General features: G+C 37.4%; 2 protein-coding genes across 4 annotated transcripts; one reads left to right on the top strand and one right to left on the bottom strand.

Moving 5' to 3' along the window:
- Window positions 1–12945: 12945 nt before the first annotated feature.
- Window positions 12946–16051, top strand: LOC104819933 (probable polygalacturonase At3g15720). Of its 2 annotated transcripts, none has more exons than XM_010550241.1 (10): window positions 12946–12984; window positions 13082–13201; window positions 13680–13811; window positions 14244–14411; window positions 14502–14709; window positions 15019–15100; window positions 15200–15308; window positions 15391–15504; window positions 15587–15715; window positions 15836–16051. In XM_010550241.1, the coding sequence occupies exons 1-10, from the start codon at window positions 12982–12984 to the stop codon at window positions 15932–15934; spliced, it is 1164 nt and encodes a 387-aa protein (XP_010548543.1). In that variant the 5' UTR covers window positions 12946–12981; the 3' UTR covers window positions 15935–16051. The 2 variants fall into 2 exon arrangements, with proteins under 2 accessions (XP_010548543.1, XP_010548544.1); XM_010550242.1 differs by having other exon boundaries at window positions 15587–15615; window positions 15736–16051.
- Window positions 16052–17711: 1660 nt separating this feature from the next.
- On the bottom strand, window positions 17712–21050 carry LOC104819934 (exocyst complex component EXO70A1-like). Of its 2 annotated transcripts, none has more exons than XR_772878.1 (2): window positions 18195–21050; window positions 17712–18126 (listed from the first exon to the last, which is right to left on the bottom strand). XR_772878.1 is itself a non-coding variant. In XM_010550243.1 (2 exons), the coding sequence occupies exon 2, from the start codon at window positions 20430–20432 to the stop codon at window positions 18393–18395; it is 2040 nt and encodes a 679-aa protein (XP_010548545.1). In that variant the 5' UTR covers window positions 20433–20451; window positions 20818–21050; the 3' UTR covers window positions 17727–18392. The 2 variants fall into 2 exon arrangements, 1 of the variants encoding a protein (XP_010548545.1); XM_010550243.1 differs by having other exon boundaries at window positions 17727–20451; window positions 20818–21050.
- Between the last annotated feature and the right edge of the window lie 169 nt (window positions 21051–21219).

Here is a 21219-nt window from a genome sequence, read left to right on the forward strand (position 1 = left end):
TGTCAGAGTACTTACATCGATAAGGTCTTGAAACGGTTCAAGATGCAAGATTCCAAGAAAGGAACCTTACCGATGAGCAGTGGCACAGTTCTCTGCAAGAGTCAGTGTCCTACGACACCTGATGAGCGAGAATGCATGGATCGGATTCTATATGCTTCGATAATTGGATCCATCATGTATGCCATGCTTTGTACTCGACCGGATGTATCCTACGCGTTGAGCATTACGAGTAGATACCAGTCAGATCCAGGTGAGTCGCACTGGATCGCCGTCAAGAACATCCTGAAGTACTTGAGAAGGACTAAGGATGTATTCTTGGAATACGGTGGGTCGGAAGACGAGATCGCTGTAAAGGGTTACACCGATGCTAGTTTTCAGTCAGACCCGGATGACTACAGATCACAGTCTGGTTATGTTTTCTGCTTGAACGAAGGCGTTGTTAGCTGGAAGAGTTCCAAGCAGGCGACCGTTGCAGATTCTACTATAGAAGCTGAGTATATTGCAGCGTCGGACGCAGCAAAGGAAGCTGTTTGGGTCATAAAGTTTGTTGGTGACTTGGGTGTGATTCCTAGTGCTGATAGCCCCATTGCTCTGTATTGTGACAACAATGGAGCGATCGCACAAGCGAAAGAACCCAGATCCCATCAACGATCCAAACACATACTCAGACGATTTCACCTTATCAGGGAGATCATAGACAGAGGAGACGTACACATTTGCAGAGTGTCGACAGATGACAACATTGCCGATCCATTGACGAAGCCTCTCCCTTCGTCGAAACATGAGGGTCATGTTAGGGATATGGACATTAGATGTTTAGCAGTTCATGATTACAGCAAGTGGGAGATTGTTGGTTTAGTGCTCTATGATGTACTGATTACGAGCTTTGTTCAGATACATTCGATGTATTGATACTTTATATGGTTTATATGAGAGTATTTGATTCATTACATCTTCTAGCATACTAGATCTGTTATGAAATCCATGTATCATTAGGAATGATACTAAACTCCCTAGTCTTGTGTCGTTATGGGAATAACGACATAATAAGACTAGTATGATGTGTGATTGATGATCACATAGATGATCATAGGTATTGGATACGATCACGATCATAGGTATTCGTTGGAGAACGCGGGGGCGTAATGGAAAGAAGATATATGATTGCTTATTCTTAGCTCGTAATTGTATGTAATCTCGTACAGAATGATTTCTTCCCTTTTGTAACAAATTACATATGCTGTATATATTCCTAGGGTTGCTACAATGAAATACAACAAGACATTTCTCTATATTAAGGTTCATATGTGTCTTTGCTTACGTGTTTGCTTTCATTTACAGTTAAATTAGAAATAAAAAATATTATATGTTTCTGTCTCGACGATATGGTTCGTTTAACTCGGAAAATTGGCGAGTCAGGTTGAATCAAAGTTTTTCTGGCTTGTTAGAAAATGAGCCTGATGAACTGAACATAAAACGAGCCCGCTCGTGATGAACTAAATCCAAAACGAGCCGAGTTGGCTTGTTGACACCCCTAATTTATATGACCGAGATCTATCTCATAGAATATTAATATAGCAACGAAGCTCCCAACGATTATGAATATCAAACCCAAAATTGAAGCAAACGATTGGTGAGTTTCAGGGACTTCGAGCGGATAATTTCAATCTTCTTTCGAATAATAATAATATAAAGATCTTGAAAAGAGATTCTTCGGTAGAAAACACACGTCGATGCGATCGAGCATCACGTTCTTTCCATAGTAAGTAGATAACGCCTTGTCAAACAAGTAGAGTAAGAGTGTAATACCTTAACCCACATCTGGTATCGAGTTATACCACATAGATAATAAATAATAAAAGAATGTATAAGCAAAAATACGAGAATTTAAAATAATTTTCTCAAAGTAAAGTAGCGGAATATCGTATTACAAAAACTTATCAAAACAACACATTTCGAGATGGTAACATAATACAATCGTGAAAAGACGCGATCATCATCTCGAGGTCCAAAATACAAATCCCAAACGCATAATGATGCTGCTTTTCCTCGGTCGTTGATAACGCAATTCTAGGTGTATAAATAAGCTCAAGTAATAAAAAACCTATATACAGCGAATACCGCAAGGATACAGATCAACTGTAGTACCAGGGTCGAACACAGGAAATAGTTAACTCTAGGAACAAGACTCAACCAAGAATTAGATCAGGAAATATGGAATGAAGTATGTGAATATCGAAAATAAAGCAATAAATAAACCAAGTAAATCAGATAACTAAACCACCGTAGCTTCGGGATAACCTTAACGCGCAGAGAGATTGTTTCTAAGGATGGAGAGTCTACGAATATCGAACTCTAATCGGGGATCTCAAGTTCTAATATCAGATTTGGCTCTCTCAAGTCCTAAATCTACTATCCAATAATTTAATCTATCGATCTCTCAACCTAATAGATTAAAATATCAAATGCATTAACGATCACTATCACAGTTTCTAAACCGATTAACCTATCTCTCAATAGTCTTAATCAATTTATTCAATGAATTCGTTCTGAATCTAATCTCAACTCTCGTTGCAAATCAGAATCTAAAATCAATCAATCAACTGGCCAAGAAGATCAAAAGCAATAAACTCAATTCAATTAAACCGCCGAGTATCGATAACGTAGTCTCGGAAAATAAAAACCAAACAAATCCCTACAAGGTTAAATCCCTAGCTACAGTGAAACGACTACTCACTCCCCATAACAACAAACGAGTTCAAATCAATAAGAAGAAACATAGAAACAGATAAAGAAGACTCGCAGCGATCTCTCGACGACGATTCTTCAATCTCTGCTCCCGGGAAACTCTGTCTTGATTCTCTCTCGAGTTCTCTGGCTTCTCTTGTGATCTCTCGATAATTTCTGAAGTCTAAGACGTCCTCTCTTTATTGGCTTTGTGGGTCGGTTTCTTCCTTTGCTGAAAACGGAAGTCCAGATGCAAAATAGGAAGTTTTCCCGTAATGCAACACGGTCGTGTCGAATGCAACACGGTCCGTGTCAATTCTCTATTAAAAATTTGCACTTTAGACAAGGACTGAACACGGGCGAGTTTGAATCAACACGGCCTTGTTCAATGACAACACGATCTGTGTGAATTCTCTGAGCAAAACTTCACTTTTTTCAGCACGGACACAACACGGTCGTGTTGAATTCAACACGGTCTGTGTCGATTCTTCAACTCGAAAATGCTTGACAGATTTACTCATAACTTTCTGCTCCAATATTGTATTTGTGTGATCTTGGTGTTTGTGCGTAGATATTGAAGAGAGCTTTCCAATAAGGTAGAGAACGTGCAATTTGGACTTGTAGAGTGGAAGTTATTGGACTTGCAAGATCTGAATTTTTAGGCTTCATGTTTTTCCCCGGAACAACTCCAAATGTTTCTGTTTCGTCTGTGATGTTCCGTAGTCCATGTTTTCCACTCCTTTTACTCTCTTTTATGCATGAATACCTGTTTTGACACCAAAGAAAGAAACCAAGCAATATCGAGACCAAATATGCTCTAGAATGCCTATAAATATGCAAAACCGAGTATAATGCACTAGACATCCTATACCAAAATGTCACCAAAATACATGTTATCAGCTACCCACTTTGCATGTCGTTTGTTCAACTTGTGTTGACTCTTTAGATGCTTCAAAGATTCATGATCAGTGTGAACCACGAATTTCTTAGGCCACAAGTAATGTTGCCATGTTTGCAAAGCATGAACCAACGCATAAAGCTCTTTGTCATAAGTTGGGTAGTTCAACGTTGCTCCACTCAATTTCTCACTGAAATAAGCAATTGGTCGTCCTTCTTGCATGAGAACAACTCCTATTCCAACCCCTTGAGCATCACTCTCAATTTCAAAAGCTTTAGAAAAGTTAGGCAAAGCTAACAAGGGAGAATTGGTTAGTTTTTCTTTCTACAGCTTGTTGTTGATCTTCTCTCATTGAAATCCAACATGCTTCTTGATTACTCCTGTAAGTGGGGCTGCAATTGTGCTAAAATCTCTGGCAATCCTCCTATAGAAATTAGCTAAGCCATGAAAGCTGCGAACTTCTCCAACACCTTTAGGAGTCGGCCAATCTCGAATTGCTTGCACCTTTTCTTCATCAACTTGAATTCTTTGTGCACTCACTACAAAACCTAGAAACACAAGCTTATCCTTGTAGAAAGTACACTTTTCCAGGTTAGCAAACAATTTCTCTTATCGCAGGATATCCAAAACAAGTTTCAAATGTTCAACATGTTCATTCAAACTTTTTTTATAGATTAGGATGTAATCAAAGTACACAACAACAAACTGTCCAATATAAGACCTCAAGACATGGTTCATTAATCTCATGAAAGTGCTTGGAGCGTTAGTTAAACCGAAAGGCATTACTAACCATTCATACAAACCATGCTTAGTCTTAAAGGCAGTTTTCCATTCATCACCCTCACGCATTCTGATTTGATGGTATCCACTTCTAAGATCAATTTTAGAAAATATGCAGGATCCATACAATTCATCAGGCATATCATCTAAACGCGGAATAGGGTGACGATACTTTACCGTTATGTTGTTAGTAGCTCGATAATCGATGCACATCCTCCAGGATCCATCTTTCTTTGGCACAAGTAAGACTGGAACAACGCATGGACTCATATTGTCCCGAACATATCCTTTGCCCAACAAATCAGTGACTTGCCTTTGAAGTTCCTTTGTTTCCTCGGGGTTACTCCTATAGGATGGCTTGTTCGGAATGCTTGCACCCGGAACAAAATCAATCTGATGCACAAAATACCACGAATCGAAGGTAATCCTCGGGGATGTCTTTGGGAAAGACGTCTTTGTAATCCTGCAAAAGATCTTTACAAACACTTGGCAAAGATGAAGTAAGTTCATTCAGGTTAGTAAGAGCCTCTTTGTACATAAGTACAACCTAGATGTTTTTCTCGAGATCTCTCCATTTTTGTGATCTACCTCATGGTCATTCAGTTGTACTTCGTTGCCACCTAGATGTACTTTTTTCTGCTTGATATGATCTTCATAGATTTCCTTCGGAGTTAAAGGAACAAGTCTGATTTTGCTTCCTTTAAACTCAAATGAGTATTTGTTGTTGTAGCCGTCATGCTGCACTTGTCTATCGAATTGCCATGATCTCCCCAACAACAGATGGCTAGCTTGCATTGGCACTACATCACAAAAAAATTCATCATATTTTCCAATGCGAAATGGGATTTTCACCTGCTTAGAAATTTTCATCTCTCCGCTGTTATTCAACCATTGCAACCTATAAGGTTTAGGATGCCTGGTTGTTTGTAGCTGCAACTTCTCCAACATTGAAGCATTAGAAACATTTGTATACCCATAATCATCTTTATGATCATCTATCACACATCATACTAGTCTTAGTACATCATTGTTCCCACAATGATATATGACTAGGGAGTTTAGTATTGTTCATAACAATACATGGATTTCATAACATATATTATACTATGCAAAACATGTAATGAATCAAACCCCCATCCATATAACGATAGCAAGTGTCAATACATCGAATATATCATAATAAAGCTCATACAACAGTACATCATAGAGCACTAAACCAACACATTCATCCCATCCAATCTCTGCTCAAAGCTCTCTTGTTTCCCTTTCAATCCTTGCATCTCGTGACTGAGGCTGGAAAATGAACTCTTCTGATTGTGCATCAATTGAGCCAACATCGACTGTAATTCTGACTCTTCTTCCTTAGCCTGAAGAGGAGGAGCTCTATATCCCTGATTCCGCTTATTGTAATCCTGACCTTTGCTTCTGATACCCTTGATTTTGAATCTGATATCCCTGATTCTGGTATCCTCTCTGAAATCCCGGGGGTTCCTGAGGTCTTGGTCCGCTCTGATGCTGAGGATTCAATACTCCTTGCGGGTTGCCATAAGAGAGGCCAGGGTGATTATGATTCTCCGGATATTGCATTTAGTTACCCGAAAATCCAAAACAACAAAACCAATCTTCATCTTTATTTTTACCTTTTTCCTAGTTTTAGTCAATACCTATCTTAACCATATAAGTCCTTGTGCTCGACCCCGATACTATATCATCCGTATACTTGCGGACACGTTGTGTTTCTGGTTATAAACTTAAGATTTGTCATGCAAGTGATCAATCATACACACATACAGATTCATACACACACCTACCTATTCATACACATATACATACATGTAGACTATACACATACATATACAAAAAAACACATACACATACAGATACCCACACATACACATATACATTCACATACACACAAATACAAACACATACACACACATATATAAACATAAATATATATATATATATATATATATATATATATTGCCTTAATTCCATCAATTATGGTGAAAATGGATGAGATTTGATAATACTCGTCGCGACTTTTAAAATTTTCATCGTAAATCATCCATTCGTTGTTGCGATTGATGATTCCGTACATGGTAGACCAAGCAGAAGAGGCCACAGAAGAAGTTGACTACATTGGCATAAATCAGTATAACAACCAGTCAAACTTTAACCTTCTGCGGGTTTGAAGAACCGAACTTAGCAAGTTGTAGCTTGATGGCAAAGAGCTCCGAAAGAACGGCTTGTAATGCAGAAGACTCACTAATGTCCCCTTTTACATCAGCCTTGGGCAAGGATCGTTTGCTGCTCATTTCCCCTGAAATACTTCTTCCTTTTGTCATCTTAGCAATCTGCGCTTCTAATGCCTTGAAAGGGAGGTCGTATACACTGCCTCTGCATGCTTCAACAACCCATCATCTTGTGTCGTCCCTAAGGCCATGTATGAAAGTGGAGAGAAGATATTTGCGGTCCATACCGTGGTGTGGACACATTCTCTTATATTCCTTGAATTTCTCCTAAACGTCATACAAAGTCTCATCATCCTCTTGGGCGAAGGAGTTGCGCCAACTGTGTCTTCATGGCGAGTAGTATCTCATCATAAACTTCTCTTCCATCTCATCCCATGTAGAAATGGAATTTGGCTCCTAAGTATAAAGCCAATCTCTCGTCTTGTCCATCAAAGAGAAGGGAAAGGCCTCGGTCATCACATCTTACATTGTCATGCCTTGCGCCTTCTTGATGGACCGACACAACATCTTAAACTGCGTAAGATGGGAATTCGGATCCTTATGCCGCCCTCTAAAGCTCATTTGATTCAACATCTGAATGCATTGATGTTGTAGCTCAAAATGGTCTAGGGGTCGTCGATTGATACACGAAAGCAACTGAGTGTGCTTAGGTCTCGTGTACGTTCCGAGCGTCTCTAGATTAGCTCGGACGTGCTCGGCTGCTCTTCACCCCTTGCTGCCTCTTCGACCATTCTGTCCTCTCTTAGTTTTCTACGGATTTCCCTTTCGGTCCTGTCAATATTCAGATCAAAGACTAGCTCAAAGTCGAGTTCGAGTTGTCTTCGAGTGGAACGTCTGTTCATACACTAAGGGAACCTGTAAAAATAAAAGTCTAGAAAAAGACAGGAAAGGTGAATTGAAGAAAATGAAAAGGCAAAGAATAAAAATAAGTGCCCGAAAAGTCCAGAACGATTCTGAAAAAGTCCCGAAAAATCTAGAAAAATCCAGAAAAGTCCAGAAAGTTCTAGAAAATGTCCAGAACAAGTCCAGAAAAATATAAACAGCAAAAATAAAAGTAGAAAAATCAAGAAAACAAAGAAACAAAAGAAAAAATGACTCAAGAGAAAAACAAATCAAACAAACACTCAAAGAAAAAGAAAGTGAATATACACATGAAAAATCAAACATAAACAATCAAAGACTCCGGAAAGACTGACCTAGAGTCAATCTATCCTAGCTATGAAAACCGTAAAAAGTCTCCGACAACAGCACCAAAAACTTGATCACTTGCTTGACGAGTCTTAAATTTATAACCCGAAACACAACGTATCCGCAAGTATACGGATGATGTAGTAACGAGATCGAACACAAGGACTTATGCGGTTAAGCTAGGAATCGATTAAACTAGGAAAATGATGAAAATAAAATTGGAGAATTGTTTTTGTGGTTTTGGAATTTTTAAAAATGAAATATGATGAGATAAAATAAAAAACAATCAAAGTTCAAGAGAAAATAATCAAATGGAAAGGTTATGAGATTCGGAAATCATCGATCATGCAAGGAAGTCGTACAGAGTGATAGACCTAGATCGTGCTTGTTCTGATGTGAGGGATTCGAAGACTAAGGTCGGGTTTGACTCTTTCGAACTGAATACCCGCTATCTAAGAGAGCACCCTATCTACTCTCGTGGCTTAGAGTGAAATCCCGAATGCATTACACGCCCTTGTCATAATCCTAAGTTGGATTGAACTGAATTTCTTGGCATTCAATCTCAACTCATTTCAATGAATGCATCAAAGAACCAAGAACCCATGTCTCCATGGAATTCACAAACCTAAAATCTACCCACAAGATTTTCATCCAAGGGGAAGCATTAAATACCATTCATCAACCTCTAGCAATCAAAACCCAAGCAATTGCATCACTCAATTCATAAATCTTGGATCTTCCTAAACATTCATTCAAGAGAGGTAAGAGATAATCATGAAGAACAAAATTTCATTCAATGCAAGAGTTTGAAAGCATAAACTAATCACAATCTTGGGTCCAAAGCTGAATATAAGTGATAACTCTTATTTTTCTCTATATTTTTATGAGAGTTTTTCTAGGTTTTATAGGATAATTACATGCATTTATAGGCATTCTAGGCGTGTTAGGACACAAAACCCGGTTGCACTTTAGTTTTGCAGAGTTACAGGTTTCAGAGATGATTGGACTAAAACGGGAGCATTTTTGGAGTTTTAGAGATGAAGTTTAGAAGAGACATGCATTACGAACTCAATAACGTTCTCCACAGAAGTCCAAATGATGCGTAGTTTTATACCATTGGAAAGAGCATTTAAATAATAGACGCCAAAATCACTCAAATCCGACATCGGAACAGAAAGTTATGGATAAAATCGCGAAGCCTAAAATTTCAGATGTCTAAACCGGATCGGTTTAATCTAAACCGGACCAGAAAAAAAAACCCTAATTCCGCGATTTTTTAGAGTCTAATGGAAAAAGGACTCTTGTGAGCCACCCTGGGGTTATATAAAAGGCCTAGACACATCCTAGAACAAGGGAGAATACTTAGAGACAGATTTTGGAGAGCTTTTGGTGAGAGAAGAATAGAAGTTCACGGGATTTCGGAAAGAAGAATGAAGATTCGATCGTGGAGACTACACATCTACATGAGCTTTTCTCTCCTTTTTTTAATCTCTTTTTCTCTGAGCTTTTTGTTGTTTTCCATGAACCGTGAGTAGATCCACGACTATGGGTTAGGGATTCGTTTGTGTTTTAGATATGTTTGAACCTTAACTTGGATTTCGGTTTTGATTTGTTTCGGTTCTATTGATTTGTGCTTTTATTCCATTGATGTTTGCTAACCCCTTGGTCAATTATCTTAGTTTCTGAACTACATAGAGATATGAGTTTAGTTTTTCGGATCAAAAGCAATAGGATAGATCGTATTATTCACATAGAGATATGGTTTAATCGATTTAGGATTGATGATAGCGTTCTTCATGCATCTATGGTTAACTTGAATAGATCGAGAGATTGACGAGTTACTCAGTAGGTAGTGAGTTGGTAGACCGAGAGGTGAAATCTCTATTCTTGTTGCTTGATGATCCCCGAATACAAGTCATAATCGTTATTCTCGCATATTTAGTAAATACCCATACACGGGAATACAGTATCGACACTCATGGTCATCTTAGATTGATAGTTACATTCATTTTTATTTGGTTTCTTATTTTATTTGCCACTAGTTCCACATACTTCCACCATCACTTCTACTTTCTTGCTTTGATTTGGTTTCGATTAGACCTTGCATTCGATCCCATGATACGACGATCCGTATCCTTGCGGTGAGTTGTGAATCGGATTATAAATTCTAGACTCGGTACACATGTATCAACAAATATCCTTACATGAGGACTAATCCCTCATCCTACAACAAGAAAACTACTCACAAGCCATGTTCAAGAACAAAGAAAAACAATGACAAAGTGCAGAAATCATAGAGAAAGAGTAGAGAGATGCTCAAGAAATCTTCAATCTTCAATGGAGTCTCCTCCTTCTTCTTCCTCCTCCAAGAGTTCCCTTTTTCTCTCCCAAAGTCTCTATTTTCGGTCATCAGCAAAACTTAGGGTTTGTGGCCTCTTTTTCTCTTAAAAAACCGAGTGATTTCCGTGAAACAATGTAGCTTTGACGGAGTCTGCGTTTTCTGGTCTGCTCGGTCTGGCATTTGTGGTATGTTCGTTCTGGTATGTGCAGTTCGGACGGTCTGTGCTTCAATCCGTCGGGTCCAGCAGCCTGGTTCAGTTCGGAGGGACTGCATTGTGGTCTGTCGGGTCTACGAGGTCCAGTCCGGATGGTCTGCATTTCCTGGTCCATCGGGTCCAGGCCACATTCTGGGGAATTCTGCTCCTATCTTCTCTGTTCCGTCCCGAAGTCCCTCGACGACCCCTCAGGTTCCTGTAATGGTCAAAACCTAGTCCCAAAGATTTAGAGATGGCTCTAATATGCCTAAGAATATGTAAAAAAATCGTGGGAACCAAAGGCATAAATCCATATAAAATCCAAGCCATCAAGGTTAAAACGTATTAAAAGAGAAAAGACTTAAAAGACACTGTATATGTATAATTATGTGAATAAATGTATAATGAATATATAAATAGTATATCTGATCAATAACCCGAGCCAATACTATAATTATTATTAAATGAGAACGTGTGTATGTATGAATAATGATTGGAATGCATGATTGCCTATGACTGAGGGTATTGAATTGGGATATCATGGCATTAGGCAATATACCGAACGAGTTCGATATTGGATAGAGTATGATTGTAGACGAATAAATGTATGTGTATGATATTCCGATGAGTGCGATGAGTGGAAGTTCATTCTTATGGCAGTCGATCTGAATCGAATGTCATAGGAATGAGATATGATTGTGATTGTTGCAATGAGAGATCCATGTAGTCTACATCGGTTGATGATGTGGTCAATACAGATGCATGGAGAGGTAACACGGTTCATCGGTAACGCCAGCGTTCCATTGGCCATGGAACGGTATCGGGAGTTACTTGTATGAGGATCACAACGGGAATGAAGGCAGACGACCTTGGACGAATACCTGGTGTAACTGATTGGTAGTGTAGTTTTATGAATTTCGTATTTTCTATCATTGTATGCACTACCCTTGATATATTTTCTGCTGCAGATTAATGAAAATAAAAAGTTTAAATCCTGCGCATTTTCGATAGTCACGTTTTATTTTTCGTTGGCCATGTGGTGCAACTCGTTTAATGCGAGATGCTACCTGCATCAAAGGACCATATCTCTCTTCTTCTCGGTCCAAATTGCAGTACTTGGATTGGCCCCATGTTTTGGTCTGCTCCGACTAACCCAAATGTTGGTCACACCCGGACCAGAACCATTTCCTAGTTCGGGAGGCTGACTTGCTAGCTTGGTCCGTTGACGAATTCTTGGTCAGCTCCGGACCAAGCCTTCTTTTTTCTGCTTCTCTTATTTTCTTCCTTCTTTCGGTATAATTTGTTGGTTTGATTTGACTTGGTTTCTACTCCATTCATCTGGGTCCTACCTAATGCTTAGCTTAGTTCGTTTTATCTCATTCATATCAGGTTAATGGAATTTAAAAGATTATACACTCGATCATCAATTTTCATTGATAAAAGCGTAGGTGATTTTGGTTTATACTTATTTATTCATATTACCGAAATTCAGGGTATTACAACATATACTTAGTGAAACATTATAGGACAGACATATCTTTATATGTATAAAAATTTCGAATAAATTTCTAAAAGAATTACCAATTTGAAAAATTTTCACGAGATGTGAAAAAGTCGACAATCACGTTAGTACTGTTATCGAAAAATATTACTCAGTTAACGCTGTCAGAGAAAATTATAAATTAGTATATTTTTAAGAGATAAAAGGTTAATATATTTTTTAATAAAATTTGAAAATTATAAATTCGTATATTTGTAAAGATGCCGTAACTCTTTTCCAACCCACCTTTTCGCACCCACTTGGAAAGGACAACACCTTAAATGATAATTACCTCTTAAATCGTTTGACCTTGAAAAGATATAATTGGATCGGAATCTAGTGAACCTTTTATTATAAAAATAAAAATTGAACAAATCCATATATTTATTTAAAATTTTCTTTCCCATTAATATATCGTGCAAATATGAAATATTTTCATATTAACTATAGAATTTTAAAGGTAATATGGAAAAAAAATAATACATCTATTCCGATATTTAGAATATTATTTTTGTGGGTATTGAGAAAATGATAATACATTCTATTCATACATTTGAATTTGAAAACTAATAGAATTTACGCAGATTTGGTAAAATCGTTCAGCATTTTCTATATATTTATTCAAATGCAAGATGAAATCATTCCTTATGTACACACTTACATTAATTAGTGAGTATATATATTCAAAAATTATATTCCAATACATTGTAGGTAGACTTAAACATTATTGGACACCCTTATAACTATAATTATAAATAGAAAATACAAAATGAATTTCTAAAATAATTGCGAATTTGATAGTAAAAATTAAATTGAATTAATAAATAGCTATATAGGTAAAAGGCATCCAATATAAACCAGCAAGATTTTTCCAAATTTCACTAGATTTTCTCCCATATATGTTACTAAATAACCAAATATATAAAAAAACAAAAACAAAAAAAATATCATAGTTGAATTTTACGATTTGGATCTATAAATAGCACCACTTATGTAAATTATAAACCAATTAACAATAATATAATTCACTTAATTTTATCATAACAATAATCATACGAAATGGTGAGGGTTGGCATTGGTATTTTATTCTGTGGATTTTTTTATTTACATAAATTTTAAGTTTTCATTGTCTGTTACACATAACATTATTTTTGCGCAGGAATTGACAATTGCCTTTATAATAATTTGCGTCGGAGTTTTAGGATTTGGAAATGTTGAAGGTAACATTTACGTGACCAGTTTTGGTGCTCGCGGAGATGGTAAAACTGATGATTCACAGGTATTGTTATTATTATTATTTAGACAAAATTTGTAAAAAAATTTAAAGTTATAAATTTTTAAAACTTTTCGCTTAACAAAATTATTTTCACATTTGTAAAATATGTCAATATAATTGTAGAACGTGTTATTATAATTTCTAAATTGACTTTGATTCAATATCATCTAAATTTTTTCTAATTCTACTAATTAATAAATTTTGAAATTATAATGACATATTTTAAAAGTTTGAAATAAATTTATTAAACGAAAAATCACCATTTTTCAAGTTCATGATTTTTTTTAATAGATTTTACCCTTTTGTTATTATTATTAGATTATAGAACGGACCAAAAGCAAATATTTAAATTTTATGATTGTGCTAGAATTGAAAATTTAATAAAGATGAATTAAACATATCTATCAATCAAATTTTATTTAATTATTATCATGAGAATTTTTCAAATTTTAAACAAGTTTAACAAGTGATTATTTGAAAGGCATTCCTAAAAGCCTGGGAGGCAGCATGTCAAGCAGGGGGCACTAAAACTTTGACAGTTCCTGGAGGCAAGAATTTTTTTCTTCAACCTCTCATTTTCTCTGGTCCTTGCAAATCTACAGTTACATTTGAGGTATCTTATTCATATATATTCTCCTTAATGATACATAATATAATTTCGGTATATAGTTACAATATCCAATGTATATTTTAGAATTTAAAAGATATGATTGAACCATGAATTATGATAAACGGTGTCAAATGAGCCAGTTCGACTCGGATCGGATCAAAACGAGATTGTTCGTTTTGGATTCAGTTCGTTAAAACGAGTCTAAAAATCTCTCGACTATTTTTTATTTATATTATTAAAATATAAATAATATAAGATAAAATTCAAATATTAAAAAAGTAGATGAAGCATACAGAAAATATTATACAATATTAGGCTGTAAAAATCGGCAATAGTTAATATCAAAGTTAACGCTTGATTGGGATCCGGCACATTTTTTCTGTATACATATGCATCAATTATGTGTTAGCTTATTTGTTAATTGCGTTTCAACAGCTCCTGGGAACTCTTTTGATTCCTAATCCCAGTGAGTGGAAACCAAATAAAAATAACCGATGGATAGGTTTCAAAGATATTGAGGCCCTCACCGTCCTGGGACCAGGACAGATAGACGGCCGTGGTGAGGCCTGGTGGAATTATCGCACACCAGCAGATCGACCAACGGTAAATATTACAACTGATGGTTTTTACCAAACCGAATTTATATTTTGGTATTCGTTCGGTCACTTCATTTAATATTTTATGTCATTTCAGTCGCTTCATTTCAACCGCTGCAATAATCTTCAAGTGAGGGAAATTACTTCGGTGAATACTCCAAGAAATCATATTAGCATCCACAACTGTACAGGTCCGACAATATCCAACCTAAATCTTTTTGCGCCCGGTGAAAGCCCGAACACAGACGGGATCGACGTCTCTTTATCGAGCCAAATCACAATTAAAGATTCCAGCATCAGAACCGGTAATTTTTATAATTACCATGCATCTAGTCCGCAAATCACCTCGTTCTTATCGAGTTGGGATGAAAAAAAAAAATACGGCCCCAGTTCGACCGATCCGCAAGTTGGTTCACGAGCCATAATTGTTTTGCGAATTTTTTTATTTTTTATTCAACTCGCGAAACACCTCTCACCAGTTTGAATTGATCTCGAAAAAACATATTATTTATAGAAAATTCTAAAGTGGTAATCCCTAAACCGATTCGGTTTGGTTAGATCTGAATTAATATTCTTTTTGTTTTAATTTTTTTTTAAAATAAAATCCGATTCAGGTGATGATTGTGTGGCTATTAACGGAGGCGTTGTCGGCATCAACATCACAAATGTGAACTGTGGTCCTGGTCACGGAATCAGGTATATTTAACCACTTTGAATCAAATAGTGTTATATATATAATTATTTCTTTCGTGTTTGTGTGTGTGTGTATATATATATGCAATGTATGTGTCGCAGCGTGGGGAGTTTAGGACGCAATGGACAGACAGAAATCGTAGAGCAAGTGCTAGTGAAGCATTGTACATTCAACAAGACCCAAAATGGAGCAAGAATCAAGACAATTCCTGTAATGACGCAACAAACATATACTATATATGTATATATATAAATTACATAATAATGTATGTATTATTAAAATAACGATGCAGGGTGGAAAAGGTTACGTGAAGGGCGTAGTATACGAAGATATTACACTAATAGAAGCAGGAAACCCTATCATGATTGATCAGTACTATGGTTGTAAGGATCGGTGCTCCTCTGGGGTGAGTCTTGTCGTTGTTTTTAATATATATATATATATATATATATATATATTCACAGAATGAATAAATAAAATGGATGCAGGCGAGTGCGGTGGAGATAAGCAACGTGAGGTTCGTAGGGATTAAAGGGACATCGGTGAAGAAAAACGCGATATCGATGCTGTGCAGCGATACGAAGAAATGCAACGACGTCGGATTGGAGGACGTGAACATTACGGCGGGGGGGGGGAGGTTCGTAGGGATTAAAGGGACATCGGTGAAGAAAAACGCGATATCGATGCTGTGCAGCGATACGAAGAAATGCAACGACGTCGGATTGGAGGACGTGAACATTACGGCGGCGGGAGAAATAAAGGAAGTGCAGTCGGTGTGCAGCAATATCGAGGGCTATTCTCGTGAAACGACCCCTCCTGTCCCGTGTTTCCCCTAAACCTCGCTGCCATTTATTATACGTCTCGACTCTCTCCATTTCCCTTTTCCGTCCCATGTTCTTATTAATAATTGAGATGCTGTAATAAGATGTGTTAATTTACCCAAAATAATATAATAAAAAAAAAAGCATTGTTCTTAATCTTGTTCTTCAAACACACCGATTCCAGGATACCAAATTATTTATCTCCACGACCATTCGTACTTACCTCCTTTTGTCGCATTCTTATAGTCATCGAATGCGACCTCCAACGCGGAATTGAGCGTCGAATTATTTTCATAACACTATTTGCATTTATAATATTATTATATTTATAATTTTCGTCCAATCAAAATCACATAATAATATTTAATTTGGTCACTTTAAAAATAATTGACGAGCTTCTATATGTTTGGTCCCGAAGTCTAAAACCCGATCGGAACTCACCTGAAAAATAACGGGTTTTATATTTAAAATTTTAGGCCCAAAAAGTTATGAGCTTTTGGATCAGGCCTAAATCAGGCCGGAATTCGGGTTTTTCGAACTAAGTCCGACAGATTTTGGATCGATCCAAAAGTCTGATTTTTTTTATTTTTAAAAAAAATTGAGTTAAAAAACACATAAAATCTGATATCTTATTTGTATTGAGCGGGGCTATCTAATCCGAATCCGAGTTTTATAGGGTCGGATTTCGAATTTGATTTATTAGGCACGAAAAATTTGGATCTGTCCAAAACCTTCGTACCGAGTGCGGGTTCATATTTGGTCGACCCGATTGACACCAATTTCAGACGTTTTTTTAATATTTTTCTTACAAACTCCAAAAAAGTTTCCAAATTGATTTTAATAATCGTTCTAGTGTCAACGAAAGGCACCTAATAAACACATTACTATTTTCTCACCGGCGGGCAGACATAATTTGAATGGCTCATCATCCTCACCTGAATTAAAAGATAATGTTATGACATTTCTAGGTGGATGAATTCTTTCTATATATATATATATATATATTCGGACGGTCAAGTTTTAAAGTTTGATTAATGTCGGTCGAATAATATTCATGTAACTTTATTCCGCCGCCAAAAACAAAATATCCTTAACAGATGACAAAAATTATTGCAAATTTATATTTTAAAAAAATCGATCAAAAATCATAAACATTCAAAAAACCTTCTATATAAATACATAAACTTTATACTTTCTAAAAAAATTCAAAAACTTCATAACTATTATCATATTTACAATACCGGTTTTTAACGTTGTAGTACGGTAGCAATTATAATTTATAGGTATTATTTCTAACCACTGGTTGCCAGATAAGGTTTAAAGGTGGACAGTTCTTTCGATTCAACAAAAATATGCATCAATCGGTTATTATTTCATATTTGATTCGGTTTGATTTGATTTTAATTCGATTTTCATTAAAAAAAAAAAAAGTTATAGTTTCTCAACAAATTTTCGGTTTTTTAAGATTTTTACAAATTTGATTCGATTCCAAAAATTTCGGTTTTCTAAAAACATTACCTTACGAAAATTTTGGATGTTTCGATTCGAAAGAGATGCCGTATTTTTTAATTTGGTACGGTTCAATTTTAAAACATAATACCGAAACTTCCACCCTACCGGATTACTCTAATGACACTACCAAACATAATTATTTTAAAAATATATCATAAATCAGATGTCAGAATCCGAACAAAAAAAAAATCTTTGGAGAGTTTTTTTCCGCAGTTAGGTGAGCTAGGTCCTGTGAATTGTGAAAGCAAACATTAAACAAGTCAACTTCAAACTTCATAGCTGTATGAAAACTATAAATCTTTTCACAAAAATTTTATATATAAAAAAAAAATCTCTTATGTTTCTCAGAATATTTTCATCCAAAACCAAGTCCCAAGAACAGGTAGCAGGAAAGGCCCCTGCCATTTGATCAAAATCTCAATCTCAATCTCAGATTCAGATTCCACAGCATTTGATGCCTATTAACATCAGATTGAATCTGAAGCTATAAACAGATTCGGACATCAACATCGAATGGATCAAATCCGGCATTCCCTCGGTTTTCTTGAACTCATAATCTAAGCTCAATGAGAAGTGGAAACAGTTGCAGCAACAAGATCAAACCAAACCATTTCTCCTCAACCAAGTAGAAGATCCTTAGATTTCATGACTTTGCTCTTAGATTTGATGAACTAAGTTTCCGCAGATCTCATTGCCTGAATACGGGCTTGATAAATGATTAACGGGGAGGAGAAAGGAAAGGGTAGAGAGAAAATATATATACCTGAATGAACAGCGTTTATGTACATATAATCCGGGTTCTTGTTCTTCCTCAATGAAGCTGGTTATCCCGAGAATGCTTCTGCATTAGGGGAAACAGATATCGGGGTACCGACTACCATGACGGGCATTTAGATGATGCTGAAAAGGTCGTTACAATCTCGGGTTTCAACTTCTCGAGCAAGAACAGGACGGATTTTATTCAGACAACTGCAGAGGTAGTGCGTCTGAGATCTACTACATCATTCTTGAGTTTCCCACTTGGTGGGGTTCCTTTGAAGCTTCCATATCGAACAGGTTTGGGGATGTAGACAGAACAGAGCATCTCCTCCAGAGCTTGAACTGTGTACCTCGAGTACTTGCTTGAGCTCGTGTCCTTCTCGACAAGAGGCCCATAGTTTTGCATATAGCTTCTGTAGACTGGAACTATGGCCTGAACTATCTGTTGGCAGATTCTGTCCCGCAAATCTCTTTCCGGTATGACCCAAGCGGAATGCTTCTTGTACATCTCATCGAACGCGTCATTGAAGGCTTTCAGCCTCTTCTTGACGAGATCACGTGCAGTGGCATGTCCACCCGAAAAAAGTATAAGACCTTCTCGGCTTAAGTGGTTTGGAAGCTTGCCCCAAGTGTCCCTCAGGAAGAGAGTGGCATAGTAGTCCTTGTACTGTTCATGCTCCCTTAACCAGATTTCTCCTAATTGTTGCCCGATTTTTGTACCCTTCAAGTTCTTGTACAAATGCCAGTGGTTGTTCATGGCGAAAAGATTGCAGAGAGTCAGGTCTGGATACGATTTCATCCATAACTCCAAATTCTGCTCCACGGCTTTGATTATCTTTAGAACTTCGACTGTGACGATAGCCTCTTGGAACTTTTCGGATTTCCAACTCTTGTGTATAAGCAAAACCTGAGTCAGAGTCGACTTGTACTTATCCCCCACAAGCTTATTGCAGTAATCAGTGACAAAACTGATTAACCTGGGAATACCACCATCGTTGGGAGGCGGGCTCTGTTTCTGAATCTCTACCTGAATACGAAGCTCCCAGAATATCTCGGCGGCCCCATCGATCGCGCTTTTGATGAGATCCCTTGTAAAGTTTTGGATCTCGATACATGCTGCTCCACCGAAAAGCCGATTGAAATCTGCTCTGAGTTTATTCAAAGAAGAGAAGATGTCTAACAGCTTCAGAAGTTTGATCGGATCTTTCTTGCTCTCTGTAACCGTTTTCCCAAACTGAAGGAACGCGAGAATTCCGGCCCGGGCTGCTATCTTAGCAAAGCAACTCATCCACACATCCATAGAGATTCTCTCGAAAACATCATTGCAGAGCTTGAATTCCGCCTCGAACAAATGCTTGACAGCAAACTCCAAATGTTTACCCCACTTAGATACATACCCTTCAATGCTCTGCACATTACTGAACTCAGAAGCCGAGATTTCTAGATAATGTAAATCAAGAGCCTGCAAGCTCGCTCTAACGTTTCCACTCCTCACTTCGACGTATATCGAAATGCACTTGTCGAGCCTGTTGTTGGCTCTGAGCCTTCCAAGGATTGCCTGCAGTTTATGGATAACCGCAACGGGCAAAGGAGATGGCGCAATGCAAGGTTGTTCACCGAGTGATGAAGGAGCTGCCATAGGAAGGGGCACACTATGATCGGTCAAAAGCCTCCGGAACTCCTTTTCCAATCTGTCTAAAGCCAAATCCAGAAGCCCACCATCAAGCCGAGCTTTCTCCTCATCGTTCCGCAATTCCCTAAGACTTTTCAAAGATTTCTTCAAATTCGAAAAGAACTTATCGTCTGCAACATTGTGATCTTCCAAGTACTCGACTATATCCTCCAACCACTGGATAGCCAACCCGCAGTTATCCCCGAGAAACTTCAACGCTTCCTGTAAACGCTTCAATACCCCTAAATAACCAGAGAGATCGTTCTTCGGATCCGACAACAGAGATTTCTCAAGGCCATGAACAGCATCAAAAACCTTGAGCACAGCAGCAGCAGGGCCAATGGCGCGGTTAATATGCCCACTCACAGCCATGAGGGCATCTCTATTGGCACGAATGGGCCGTACTGCAGATTCAAGGGAAGGCAATCTTTGCAGAGTGTCATCAAACCTAGGTCCAGTCTTCTCAAGAGCCGATGCTAGGGTTTTCGATTTCTCCAAACTCAGCTTCAATGACTTCCTTGCAGCTATCAAACTCCGAATGCCCTTATCATCTCCCACGGACTCCGCCATTGCCCAATTGGGAAAAACCCTAGAAAGCCCAGAAATCTCACTCCGAGAAACCCATCAGCTTCAAACTTTTTTTTTCTCGGCAGAGATGAAGATTTTTGGAAGTTCGATTACCGATCAACACCAATGTAAAGGAATTCAATACGAACACTGCTTCAACCTGGGTTCATATCTAAACAAACCTTTGTCGTATCCTTTTTCCCTCCTTTTTATACCCAAACTTTCAGCGAATCAAACCAAACCCAGAACAGCAAACAAGAAATTTCCAGGAAAATTCAAACCAAGAATCTGAAATTTCCCCAGCACCCAACCAAGCAACCACCGAATTGCAAGAACTCAAACTAGAAAATCCCAGCAAAGAAAAAAATTAAAACAAAAAAAAACTCACCGCAGCTGAGGAAACAATCAAAGGAGGAGCTAGGGATCCTACACGATCCGAGGGCAAGAAGAACTCGGCGGAAAAATCGAAACCTCCGTGAGCTTCTATGGGGAAAGAGAGGACAGAAAACAACGATCAGAGCAAAAAAAACTTTGCTTACCGTCCTTTTTTGGTCTGCTTTTCAATGTTCCAGCAGAAAGCAGCCAAAGTGCATGACAGTAGAGCACGAGGTTTCTTTCTTCTTTGTCCCTCTCTCTCTTGCCACTTCTCTTGTGTAATTTTTGTAAATTGTAGAGATAATACCATATTAATTAATTTTAAAAAATATCCTAAATTTCTAGGATAAATTTTAATTTGATAAAAAAAAATTATACCAGATTTTTAACATTTCTAAAATTCTACATAAAATCT

This window comes from Tarenaya hassleriana, unplaced genomic scaffold, assembly GCF_000463585.1.
Source record: "Tarenaya hassleriana unplaced genomic scaffold, ASM46358v1 Cleome3, whole genome shotgun sequence".
Lineage (NCBI taxonomy): Eukaryota > Viridiplantae > Streptophyta > Magnoliopsida > Brassicales > Cleomaceae > Tarenaya > Tarenaya hassleriana.

Bases quoted from the DNA above. Each gene is read 5' to 3' on its own strand.
- LOC104819933 (XM_010550241.1), top strand. The intron at 14,412-14,501 runs GTAAATATTACA...ATGTCATTTCAG, and splicing joins CACCAGCAGATCGACCAACG to TCGCTTCATTTCAACCGCTG. The intron at 15,101-15,199 runs GTATATTTAACC...TATGTGTCGCAG, and splicing joins GGTCCTGGTCACGGAATCAG to CGTGGGGAGTTTAGGACGCA.
- LOC104819934 (XM_010550243.1), bottom strand. From the start codon at position 20,432: ATGGCGGAGTCCGTGGGAGATGATAAGGGCATTCGGAGTTTGATAGCT.